The sequence below is a fragment of the Microtus oregoni genome, unplaced genomic scaffold (assembly GCF_018167655.1).
Source record: "Microtus oregoni isolate MIOR12 unplaced genomic scaffold, Mior012 000090F_ref0000504, whole genome shotgun sequence".
NCBI classification, from domain to species: domain Eukaryota; kingdom Metazoa; phylum Chordata; class Mammalia; order Rodentia; family Cricetidae; genus Microtus; species Microtus oregoni.
In genome coordinates, this window is record NW_024544599.1 from 4,083,757 (window position 1) to 4,096,813 (window position 13,057).

Consider the following 13,057-nt stretch of genomic DNA (forward strand, 5'->3'; position numbering starts at 1 on the left):
TCTCTTTTGTTTTTATAACACCTTCAATCATTTTCCCGTGGTCTCTTCCCCGAGCGTCCCTGCCTTTGGCAGTCCCAGCTCTGGTCCCTCCCCTTGAACTCTAACATCTGTCCTTGCACAGTTCTCCAGCAGTGTCCTTGTGGCTCTAAGTGTGAGTCTCAGGGGTAGGACAACCTATAACTTCCAGGGTTCTGTGCAAGATAAAAATGTGCTCTCCCCCTCCCCCGTGAAAAAATAAGTATCATGAATTTCAAGATGGTGGTAACAGTATCTGGCCAAAGGCCAAATCCTTCTTGGTGCTGACTGCACGCCACAAAGCTGGTTCCCATGTTAGACACTAAATTTCCAAGCTCGCAGGGCAATGCTAATCGCCCTTAGGAGGGTTAGGATGAGATGAGGAGGAGGGTGAGGGCCCCGCCATAGCATCAGCGGGTAACTTGCTCAGTTTGGTACAACATAATCAACACTCATTTAAAAATCAAACAGGATGCTCCATCTTAATTGACTCTTCCTTTGGCAGGAAGTTCCCTCACAGGGACAGCAGCCCGTCGAAGTTGACGGTTGCTTTCCTGGTCATCAGAGACCCTCAGATTCAAGTCCTGGAGTTGAAGGGGCACTGAGGCAGCTCCCGCCTCAAAAGGAGGGCTAAGGAAGAGGCGAGAGAACTGGCATTGTCCTATGGGAGCTTCCATGAAACTGGTGTTAACAGAGCACAGCTCACTAAGAAATCAAGATTCCTGCTTCGTTGACTCTGGTGGATAACCCGGATGCCAATGCAAAGTAAAAGACTAGTTCTGGTTCCATGGGTTCTTTCCCCGCTAGATTTCAGGGATGTTACCTTCTTCCCAGAGTGCTCCTGGTTTACTTCTGGCAGCCCCTTTCCCACTCTCCCGTCCCCCAGTCTAAGGACCTACTGCACACCTGTTGGTTTGCCTCTGGTGTTGAATGACCATGTTTTTCTCATGGATCGTCTCCAGCAGGGCCGTGGCCAGAGACTTCAGGTCAGCGATGGACTGTGGAGTAGCTGGGAGGCTGCACCCATGATCTTCAGAGAGCAGATCCTGGACTAGGGAAGACACAAAGGTTGACAGCTCAGTCAGGGATTCCGACACGTGGGGCTGCAGACCGATGTCCGTTCTTCCTGGGGAATGGGGCACCCCAAGGTTTGACATGATACTGTGTTGTCCTGAGAGCCTATCTCAACTACCACAAGGAACACAACATGAAACTCAAAGCAAAGTGAAAAAGTCTCAAAGAAATTGGACCTCCCCCCACCTTTAAATTCTCTTCTTTTTGTCAAACTGGGGTGGAGCTGAGGGCTCTCCTGCTACGCAAGCAAGCAAGCAAGGGCAAGCGTGCATGCCCGCTGAGCCACACTCACCTCCAGCCATTTGCAGCTTATTCAGAGACTAACAACATTTTCACTTGCCAGCCTGTGAAGGTATTTTTATGCTAACTCACTGAGACATGGAACTGAGAAAAAAAAAAGACCCCAAACCTAGCAAGCATTATTTATTTCCTTATTTCCATTTTGTTAACAATAAAGCAAGTCTCAGATGGGTTAAAAACACTTACTAAAGGTTGTACTGCCCTGCAAATGACCGAACTTCCCCGCCCTTCAGGCTCTCTGGTTAGGGCAAAAGTAATACGCCATTTTAAAGGGGTAAATCAACGGGGAAAAAACACAAGTGACAGCCACCCTGGTGCCCTCCTGACTATGAAAAGGCACAGTGCTCTCTGGAGCACCATTTCCTGGGACTGTATGCATGTATACGGATCCATTCAATATTCTTCTGAAATGGGGAAAATACACTTTTTCATTTAACAGCACTCCATCCCATTAGTAACCCCCAAAATATAAAGGTGAACCCCCACTTTAATAGTTCATCTAGGTTTATAAAAGTTCATTACAAGATATTTATACCATTTCCAGTTAAAATATAGAATGTATGACCAGGCTGGCCTTGAACTCACAGAGATCTGCCTGCCTCTATCTCCCAAGTGCTAGGATTAAAGGTGTGCACCACCATGGCCCGGTTTGAAGAAATTTCTTATGGCAAAAAGCTCGTATATGTCTAATTTATTTCTTACTAGTTCTTACTAGGGGATCATTTAGGTTTTTCATAATGGGCTGCCATGCTCATACACTTAGATTACTAATCCCATAGAAGATGTCATAGGCTCCTTTCATAGGTTTTTCTAGAAGACCTGAGTCGGTGGATAACTAATTCTGCTGTGGTGTTTGACTATGACTGGCACTTGTGACATAAGAGTCAGGACAGGGATCCTTCCTCTAAACTGGTTGCTAGGTATGGTATCCACGGCCAACCATGCATTGGGTTCTCTCTCTCTATCTCAATCTCTCTCTCTGTGCATATGTGTTTATGCAGGTATACATGTGTGGAGGCTGTAGATTGACATCAGGGCTTTCTTTAATCTCTTCCTTTTTATTTTTGAATCAAGGTCTCACTGTGCATCCCTAGCTAGCCTAGAACTCGATATGTAGACCAGGATGGCCTCAAACTAATGGAGATAATCTGCTCCCAGAGAGCTGAAATAAAAGGGAAATAAAAGGCACTTTGCCTGATACAATCTTATTAATTTGTTTTTTTTTTTTGAGACAAGGTCTCTCACTGAACCTGGAGCTCACCAATTAGGCTACCAGGACTGGTGAGAAAGCTCCAATGGTCCTCTCGCCCCTTCCTCACCAGTGCTAGGATTATAGTGTGCACCGCCACAGCCAGTGTTTGACATGGGTGCTGGGGATCTGAACTCGGGTCCTCTTGCTTACACAGCAGACACTTTCCCTGATGAGCCACATAGATGGGCTTTCCCTTCTAGGGTGTTATAGCTGCCCATTCAAAAACACTTCTAGGGTGTTCATTTCTAAGTGAGAGGGGAAAAGAAGTTGCCTGGGAAAGAACCTTGATTGTGAAGCCCACTGCATAAGCCATGCTTTTGAAAGCCCATTAAGACTGGGCCATGGTAGCTGCCGGTCGGCACTGTCAGCAGCTGAGAAGCCGACCTGTGCAACCTAGGCTTAAGTCGAGAACTGACTGCAGAAAACGAAGTACCAGACTCAAGCTCTCTTCTATTTATTCCTCTGGACTGCTCCCGGAAGATCATTATTTTTCATTGGAATCGACAGGAAGGAAGAACAAAGCTGCAATCAATAAAAGCTTCTTTGAAAACGGCATGCGTTCCCATGATCCATGGTGCCGTGATCTATGCAGTAGGGAGCTTTTCCATTCTGTCAGCAGAGGCCAGGAGAAATATGCTTAGAGGAAGCTGGGCACCTAGGGGCTCTCGGGTGGTGATGGGAAGGAAAAAGATTCTCAAGAGGATCCAGTCATTGGAGAAGCTCCAAGGTGATGGTTCTCAAAGTGGGGTCTCCCACTACAAAAGCATGGCCTGGGCATCCGGAAGATGAAGATTCTCAGGTCTCACCCCTAAGACTGGGAAAACCAGAAACCTGGGTGGGCGTAACCTGGGTTAGAAAGACTCGGGCAATCCTGCTGCAGGTGGCAATCGGGTGCTTGTTTTCTGTCCCACAAACCCTGAGGTTTGGGTGGGACATGTACTCCAGTTCTTTGCTCAGAAATTGGTCCAACCTGGATATTAACTCCTACCTTGCTTTGCAGACAGGACCCCGGTCAGAGCACTACTGTTGGACTTGCCTTGACCCTTGGAGTTTTTCCGTCTCTCGAGAGCATTCTGCAACAGCAATGGAAAAACCAAAAGCTTTTGTCAGAAAAGGCAGCAATGAAAAAATACCTCGTTAAGGGGATACACCCCATGAACGCTGGCAGACTCAAAATGTAGCCTAAAACATAGACCTCTCCATCCTTGGGCTTTTAAAAGACTCTGTATAGAGAGTCTGTTTGGTTTTGAAGTTACAGCGAAGGAGAAAGGCGGTAACCATAGCCTTGTATTCAGAGGGGTTTAATCCACATTCTTTAAATGGAATCTGAGGCAGGCTAACATGTGGAGAGACTTGTTATTGGATTCATTTTAGAATAGACCTGAGATGAAGATGACATTTGCTTTCAAGTACTAATGGTGGTACCAGTGATGCTTGGTTTGGGAAAAGACCATTGCCAATTTGTGATGTCTGTCTTGGACATAGGATTAAGTACACACACTGTTATGGTCTATATACACACTGATATATAGTAGTCAGCCATGTTTGGAATATGAACAAGATACATGATATATGAAAGGATACACATGGTTGGAAATTTATATGCTAAAAAGCACATACTTCCTTGCTTCATGTTTATAGATAGATCGATATAAATGAAAGTGTGACTCTCGCCAAATGGAAAGCCATGGTGATCTCTGGGAACAAAAGCCAATGTCAACAACCATGACACTGAGCCAGCTCTCCCTAGCATGCAGCTGGCTGTAAAACTCCACCCGTAGGAAGAGCCATCAATTTATTTTCAAAGCAGAGAGACCCAGGAGAGTTTTCCAATTATAACACTTACAACTAACACAGCAGAAATAGATATTATCAAGCCAGTGGAGCTGGAATTAGACTAAATGACAGTGAGGTGAATTCAAACATCCTACTGTTGCAGTGTGCCTCAAATATTAGCGTTTGGGTTGTGATGTTACATCTTTGTTTCTTCCACTGAAACCCTTTTCTTGGGGGATAATTATGACACAAATAGCATCTGACAACTGTATATTTCATAGAGGAAGTGGAGAGGACCCCCGAGTTCACAGGGCTGAGACTCCCAGGTGGAAGCACACAGGTTTTGGAGGTCTTAGGATGCCCTGTCCAGACTATAGACGTAGAAGCTGATACTGGGGGGGAAATGGTGTTGGGAGTTTGCTGTTTTGTGACTGGTTATACTAGCTACCCCAACGAGGGGTCTTACTGAGCTCCATTTGGGAAGATAGAAAAGCGATGAAATATCTTTGAAACATAAAAGATACTCAAAATAGGATGTCGCATGGATGCTGAGTGGAGAATCACAGACTTGGTCTTGATTGTGGTACCTTGTACTTGGCGATGTTGGACTTCAGAAGGCTGACCTCTTCATGGAGTTGTTTCAATCTCTCCTGGAGATATCTGGAAAAATAAAAAACAACAACCCACACCTAACAAGGATGGGCATGGGGGAGAAATGAAGCCCACCGAATGATAAGAGCAAATAGGGAGCCCAGATGTCATTTGCGTGTAACGACTTCCTTCTCATCCTGGAGGGCAGGGGCGGGAAAATGTGACCTTTTATTAAAGGGATGCGATCAAGGTCAGACATGTCCAAATCACAGACACCCCATTTTAAAACAGCCCTCTCGGAGATCCCCTCGGGTACGACAACATCCTTTTTCACATAATTCTCATTAAGATGATTGCACCAGGGAGCAAACCAGGAAGAGAAGACGCCAGCCATAACACAAGTCAGACACATCCACACGCGGAAATGTGCCTGGGGGCAAAGACACAGCTAAGGGAATTTCTCAATTTATTTTCTTATTCTTTCCCCTCTCCTTGACAGCAATCACAAACAACTCTTCCTAGCTCTTCACCCTTGTGGCCCAATCAGAGAAGGTGTGGGAAGCAAGGGGGGCTAGACAAGTGGGCGTCTCCCTCTCCCCTTCTTTTATAACCAGCACACGCCATCGCCAATATCTGTGGGCTGTAACTTACTTTTTATTCCAAATGCAGTTGTCTCAACTGCAGGCATGGCTTCAGGACCACCCCGCCCCCCAGACTGCCTCCCTTGGATGCTCAGCACTCACCTGTTCTCCATGCACAGAGCATCCACATCAATGATTCGGTTCTCATGACCACCCAGGATATGGTTGAGCTCCTGGTTCAGCCGGTCCACTTTGTCCTGGTAGGAAGCCCGCTCTTCCTTAACATCCTGGAGTTCATCCACTGACGCCTGCAGGTCATGTTCCAAGGACTCAATCTGAAATCCAAGGAGTGTCATAGTGTTCTCAGCCGTGGGCTTCCACTAGACTAGCTAGAGAGCTTAGGGGTACTGCTAGAGTCACCCACGTTGCATTGCATGCTGGGTAGGGATTGGAGCTGAGGGATACCTTCCAACCAGACACTTAACATGGGTGGAATTGCTGAGCCTGATCTCTAACCCCTGCACACTGCCCACATTCACAGATGTGGAAAGGACAGGCTGATCCTAGAGTCCTACAAAAGCAATGTAATTCCAAGTCACTCAACCCGGGTGTCCTGGGCCCAGTTAGCAAAAGAAGAAAAAGGAAGACTCTGCCCCTGTGGCTGCTTCCCAAACAGGGCTCTGCGCCCTCTGAAATCCTGCCCACAAAGCATTGTTCAGCGTCTTAGTGGAAACTCCTAAGTTAAAGGCCAGTTTGTCACATTTCCTCCCCACTGTCTAAGTGGGTGGAGGGCGGCAAGTTTCTTGATGTGCTCAGAACAATAGAAAATCAATGCTGGATACTCCTGGCTAGAGGTCAGACATTCAGTATGAACCTAGGAAGAACTGAGAAAGTCAAGACCACTCGGCATCCCTGGCCTCCTCTTGGATTTGGATGTGTGCCTTACTTCCTGTTGTGAGGGGCCACAGGAGCATGTGTACCCTGCTTCCTGTTGTGAGGGGTGATGGGAGCATGTGTGCCCTGCTTCCTGTTGTGAGACCACAGGCAGGCATCCCCACCCAAACCAGAGCTCAACAGTCACCTGTTCCTTAGCTCGCTCCAGCTGCTCAACCAAATCCTCCCGCTCATGGGCTGCGAAATGCCTCATGCCAATTTCTTCATCTCCGAGCCTTTGTTTAGCAATTGTCATCCTCAACAGCTGCATTTTCCATGATTAGAAAAAAAAAGGCAAAGGAAGAGAGAAAGAATATGAATGAGCACATCCCCCCAAACCTCAAGGACCTATACAGAAATTTCTGGAAGAACAAAATTCTTGCAAGAACTACTGGAAGAAAGGACTTGCCAATATGATTAAGTTTTAAGAAAGAGAAAACTTCTGCTATAATTTGTGCTTGTTGATACATCTGTGCACACATTCAGTGTAAGGCCAGGGCACTCAGGCTTGATCCTGGAAGGCAGATGTGCTATTGGGCACTGCCACAATGAAGAAGAAAATCTTGAACCTCATTTAGACTTATCCAAGACCCATAATAACCCCTAGGACTGGTTAGGATCTGGTGAGATGGCATGCCCCACATTGAAACACTAGGCAAGGCTCTCAAGAACTTGAAAAATGCTATTCAGTGTCCAGCAAGCTCACGCCAACGTGGTCTGTGAATGACCCAGATGTGGACTGGACTTGCTTCTTGAGGAAAAGATAAGTAGAGTGCACTCAAGAACACAAGTCTTGTATGCACCATGACCAAGTGTGTGTGCTAAGAACTAATGTGTGAGAGAATACAGAAAGTGATCAAATACATAAAGTACTCGAGTGTGTGTGTTTGGCCATGTAGACATCCTGCATACTGCATCCCAGCTCCCACCCTCCAGGTAAAGCAGGAATTATGGGAGAGGTGCCAGGATGAACCCATAGTCTCAGCAGATCCATGCTTGCCCATCACCATGTACTTATCCTAAAAAGATTCCTAATGCATCGTCTTCTCTCTATGGGTGGATGTGGATGGGCTCACATAAGCATGAAGCCCTCAGAATACGCTGTCCCTATCATATGGGTATGACAGACCAGTGAGGCTCCCTGTGAACATGCTCTTTTCTTGTTCCTGCTTGATTGGGTCTTAGGAGAACACTGACCAGTACAAGTGGTTAAACTCCAGCGTTTCCAAAGGATTTGGGTCAGGTGAGAGAGAGAAAGCTATTTCAAGCCAAGGCAGAATTACCTAATTGAAATGATGACAGCAGTGGAGAGAAGTGGGAACTGCAGGAAGGCAGACAGGATGCAGTGACCCTCCATTGGTGCATTGACTCTCACAGTGTCTACTGGGCGCCGTGAGCCATGGACTGGCACGGGGTGGAGGATACTCACATGCAAAACTTCACGCCTAATGGAATCTGGTAAGTCCATACTTGGAGTTCACAGCGTGTGTACTTGTGAATTTTCCTACTCAGGCCAACTTATTTGCACCCCCAAATCCATGTTCAAGGTCTTCCAGCGTCATGGCTGAACATTCACAGAGTGGGAAAAATGTGAGTGCCAGATGTTCAGCCCAGATGAGGTCAACAAGGCGACCTCCTGTCTCCCTGTCTCATACCGTGGACGGCCTGGCCATGACCTGCTTGGTGCTGAGTGCCCACATTTTTTTCTTTGATAATTTTGATGGTTTTATAAAATTAACAAATTTGTGGGACTCAGTGTGTTGCCTCCATGCATATATACACTGTATGATGGTCATAGCAGGGTAATTAATACACACTTCACCTTCCACATCTATTATTTATCATGCAAAGCTTTGGATGCTAACTGCTCTGAAATACACAATCAATGTGCTAATTAACCATAGTCACCTACTACACAACAAAGTGTGGGGCTTAATCCCTGCAGTCTGTGACTCTATCGGGGTACTAACACCTATGCTCCCATGCCCATCTCAGTCTCAGATTAACCACGGTTCTTTTTTTCTACTTCTTTTCTGTTTCTGTGATAAAACACTCTGACCAAAAGCAACTTGGGGAGGGAATGGTTGGTTTCAGCTTGCACTTCCAGGCCACCAGCCATCATTGAGGAAAATGAAGGCAGAAAGTCAAGCAGGAATGGCAGAAAGCAAAATCAGAGCAGCTGACCGGCTTGCTCGTGGCCCATGCTGAGCTAGCTGTCTTGTGCAGCCCAGATCCAACTGCGTAGAGAGCTTGCTCTCTCCCACCCCCATCCCAGTAGGCTGAGACCTCACATGTCAGTCAAGACACTCTTTCACAGACATGGCCAATGACTAATCTGATTGAGACAATGCTTCAGGTGAGGGTCTCTCTCTCCGGGTGTCTAAAGGTTGTGCCAAATTGACGATAAAAACTACCTAGTGCAACGTCTCTGTGAAGACCCTTTTCAAGACTCTGGATATGACAGTGATCCTGTGGCAACTGTCTTTCTGTGATTGATTGATTGATTGATTTAGCTAACATAATATCTTCTGGATTTCATCCATTATGAAGACAGAGTGGTATCCCACTGGATACATGTACCAGATCTTCTTTATCCAGTCCATTGATAAACACTTAGGTTGATGCCACACTATGGTTAGCCCGAGTAGCATATTAATGAACATGGGCACACAGGCATCTTTTTGATACAGTGATGTCATTCCCTTGAATACATACCTGATGTAGGTGGGTCTTCTGTCTATGTGTTAATTTCATTGGTTAATAAAGAAACTGCCTTGGCTTTTTGATAGGGTAGAACTTAGATAGGCAGAGTAGATGGAACAGAATGCTGGGAGAAAGAAGCAGAGTCAGGCAGATGCCATAACTCTCCTCTCTGAGATGGACGCAGATTAGAATTTTCCCGGTAAGCCACCACTTCGTGGTGCTACACAGATTATTAGAAATGGGTTAATCAAGATGTGAGAATTAGCCAATAAGAGGCTGGAACTAATGGTCCAGGCAGTGTTTAAATGAATACAATTTGTGTGTTGTTATTTCATGTGTTAAGCTAGCCATGCCGGAGCTGGGTGGGACAAAAAGCAGGCCTGCCCGCAGCTCCTTCTACACATACCTAGTACTGCAACTGTTAGAGGTTGGTGTGTGTATATATATATATATATATATATATATATATATATATATATATATAACATTTTATTTATTTATAATTTGAAGGATTACCCTTCCACTGGGACATTGTGCTAATCTACCCTTCCACTGGGACATTGTGCTAATCTACCCTTCCACTGGGACATTGTGCTAATCTACCCTTCCACTGGGACATTGTGCTAATCTACCCTTCCACTGGTGGTGTAGAAAAGGTCTCCTGGCCATGGCTTCATGCACACTGCTAGCATACTGTCTAGAGTCCCTGAGTGCAAGAACAGAGGCTGTGATGTGCCTCATAGGGAAAACATGTGAATTAAAGCAGTGCCCTCTGAGTCTGAGTTAGAGAATGGGTGAACCCATTAGTACAGTGCTGATAAATTAAACATCTCTGTTAAATAAGTGTATGTTCAATGGAAGATACAGAAACCACAGATGTGATGAGCATGGGCACAGTAGCTATGACAGAGGCTGGCAGGAGCCTCTCCACCTCCCCTGGGACCAGTGGGCCAGGACTCTCACACTGGGCATTGAAGTTGCCTCATGGAACACGTGGGCCGCAGAAGCGGTTGACTCGAGCAAAAGCTGGAATGTGAAACATCTTTCATGTCCCCCTGGTCCTGGGCTCAGGACAGCAGGACTCTGAAAAGCACATTTCCAAAGACACACAGCAAAGCTGAGAAGCAGCGCTTGTCAAGCCCCAGAGGCAGGGTCTCAAGCACGCAGGCTTTTGGCAGGAGGCTGCAGGAGACTCGGGCTGTGTCTTGAAGACTCAAGCTTTTCCCTGAAATGTTCCCTGATAGACAGACGGCACGAACTAGATGTAAAGAAACCTCACTTTCCAGTCACAACTGGCCTCACCACACATTTTATTTGGAGTCACGCAATTATGTTTGTTAATGCCAGTTAGTGGCTACGCATGCCCAGTGAGGCCCCATTCCATAGAACAGAGTCATCTTCACACTGGATGCTGGTTAAATGTCAATCAACATGTTAGCTATCATTTGGTGTCTAATGTGCAGATAATATTGCTCCCACACTGCAGGGTTGAACTGGTTGAAACACATTTAAACGGAAGCTCAAGTTGGGTTGTTATTCGGGTCTGAAATTTAAATGCAGTCAGCAGAAGGGGCCTGATGAGGCTATTGCTTTGCCTACATAGAGCCCAGGGACATCAAGTCTGCCTTCTCCAAAGACAGCTCATAGGCTCTAGGGTCACCTGCTTAGGGCTTCCTATGCTCAGTCCCCAAGAATGAGCTTGAACTTCTCCAGGCCTTTGTATCTCCCTGCTGAGAGCGCAGCATGAAATTGGAGCGAGTGGAGCCATAGTCAAGGAACACCGGGTTAGGGGTCACATAGGTGATAAGGAATGAGGGAGGCAGAAGAAAAGAACGAATTCTAAAAATTGAGTGATTCCCCTCACCCTTCTGCTAAGAGATACTGCATTTATGTATTCAATGCTCACAGACTGCATTTCCTCAGCTATATAATGCAATGTTGTAATGTTTGCAATCATCAATAATGCCACAGCTTGGAAGCATACATGCAATTGTTTGTCCTGGACTGTTTGTGTGATTTAAGGACAATCCAGGTCATCTGAGCTTGCCCCATGTTGAGGACAGCCATGAAGGATGTGGCTGTCTTCTCTACGACACCAGCTTTGTCCAGGAGCAGAGAAAGTGTGTGACTAATACCAGCTGCTTGCAGGATGGTTATCACCATCACCATCACCTTCATTGCTGTCATTGTCGTAATGATTGTTGCTGTCTTCACCACCATCACCACATCATCATCATCATCATCGTCGTCGTCGTTGTCATTGTCATCATCTGTTCAAGAGCTCCTAACAACCACCCAGGGAAATTTGCTGTCTTCGAATGGCTGAAGTTGAGCTCTAGACCCAGGCTTACAAGGGAGCCTGAGGGGTGGCTGTCCTCCAGGGGAAGTGACAATAAGCACTGATCCCCATGCTGGCTATCCTCAAACAGGGCATCACAACAATACAGCTAGTCTCCCAGTGCCAAGAGGAGGAGAGCTCTGTGAACACCCGCTCTGTCACCAAGGGATACCATCATTCACTGATTTAGAGAGAAATAAATGTTTATGAATGAATTATGGACATGAGTCTTGGCTGGTGCACAAGGCCCAGCTGCAGCTCAGATGTCGCTGAGGGACAGGGAACAAAACAATGTCGCAGGAAGGCTCCGGGTTCTTTGCCAGCTGCCCAGGCCTCACCAGACCTAACCTATGGAAGGCCTTCCTAGTCCTTGAGTCAAAGGGGCTCAGTCCTTCTTTGACCTCTTCCCAGCTTCCTCCTGTCATGGTCTTCAACATTCTCCAACTTATATATTTTTTTATTTGCTGGAATCCATTTTGTTCAGTGGGCACTGAGAGACAGCCAAGGTGGGAACCACTATTCTCTGCATGTTACCTGTGTTCAGATTCTTCTTCTGATAATCCTATGTGCCCTGATAAAGTCACCTAACATTGCCAAGCCACATGTGATTTATGAATTTAAAAAACAAAGATAAGCATACTCTTATAGATATACTAGCATCTATACAAAGGAGTCTGTCAGCAGGGCACAGCGGCACAGGCCTTTAATTCCAGTACCCAGGAGGGAGAAGCAAATGGATCTCTGAGTTAAGACCAGCCTGGTCTACAGAGTAAGTTCCAGGACAGCCAGAGCTACACAGAGAAACGCTGTCCCCCCACTAAAAAAAAAAAAAAAAAGAAAAAAAGAAAAAAGTAACAAGATTGTGGGGTCCGTGCACCACTCCTGAGCCTCAAGAAACTGTCATCTACACACTAATGGGCTCCCTACTTGGGATGAGAAAGCAATGTCCTCAAATCACTCGCAGTGGCTTTTTTCTGCACCAGATGGGCTCAAAGCTCTTGCTAAGACTGGGAGGCCCACATGGTACTCCTTACCTGCCCCAAAGCCATTCCCAGCTACCTTGTGTCTGTGTTTCACCCATCCCGCCCACCTCCTAGTATCCATCCCAGCCTCCAGGTACTGTACTTCCTCTGCCCCTAGCACAGTTAGTGATAAAACATCCCACAGTCACCTCTGCCGTCCTTGTCAAGGCTCAGATTAGAGATTTCCCTAGACATCTCGTCTCAGCTAAAGCTATTGCTTCCCAGTGCCTGCCTCTTTCCACATCTGCGTGTGGCACCTGCCATCAGCTCCATGGTACCTCCTGAAAACTTCAGTTCCCACAGCCCAGTGCCAGGCTCCCCCACAAGGGTCTCCAAATGCTTCTCAGGTCACTGTCTCGCCGTCATGCTAAAGAAGATCCTGGTGTCCCCTCCTTACAGAGAGGCAGGATCATTCGACCCCTGTCCACGGAGTGGTGCTGTCCAGGGTGCTGAAACATGCTCAACTTGGGGA

General features: G+C 46.5%; 1 protein-coding gene across 3 annotated transcripts in view; it reads right to left on the reverse strand.

Annotated features, from left to right (window-relative positions):
* The window catches only part of Ccdc149 (coiled-coil domain containing 149), an 89,377-nt gene that overhangs the window by 22,712 nt on the left and 53,608 nt on the right, over positions 1-13,057 (reverse strand). For all 3 annotated transcript variants that reach the window (XM_041643776.1, XM_041643775.1, XM_041643774.1), the window contains 5 exons: positions 6,671-6,787; positions 5,752-5,924; positions 5,005-5,077; positions 3,630-3,714; positions 922-1,066 (listed from right to left, as the gene is read on the reverse strand). In XM_041643776.1, the coding sequence (XP_041499710.1) occupies positions 922-1,066; positions 3,630-3,714; positions 5,005-5,077; positions 5,752-5,924; positions 6,671-6,787 (593 nt within the window). The remainder of the gene's footprint in view (positions 1-921; positions 1,067-3,629; positions 3,715-5,004; positions 5,078-5,751; positions 5,925-6,670; positions 6,788-13,057) is intronic.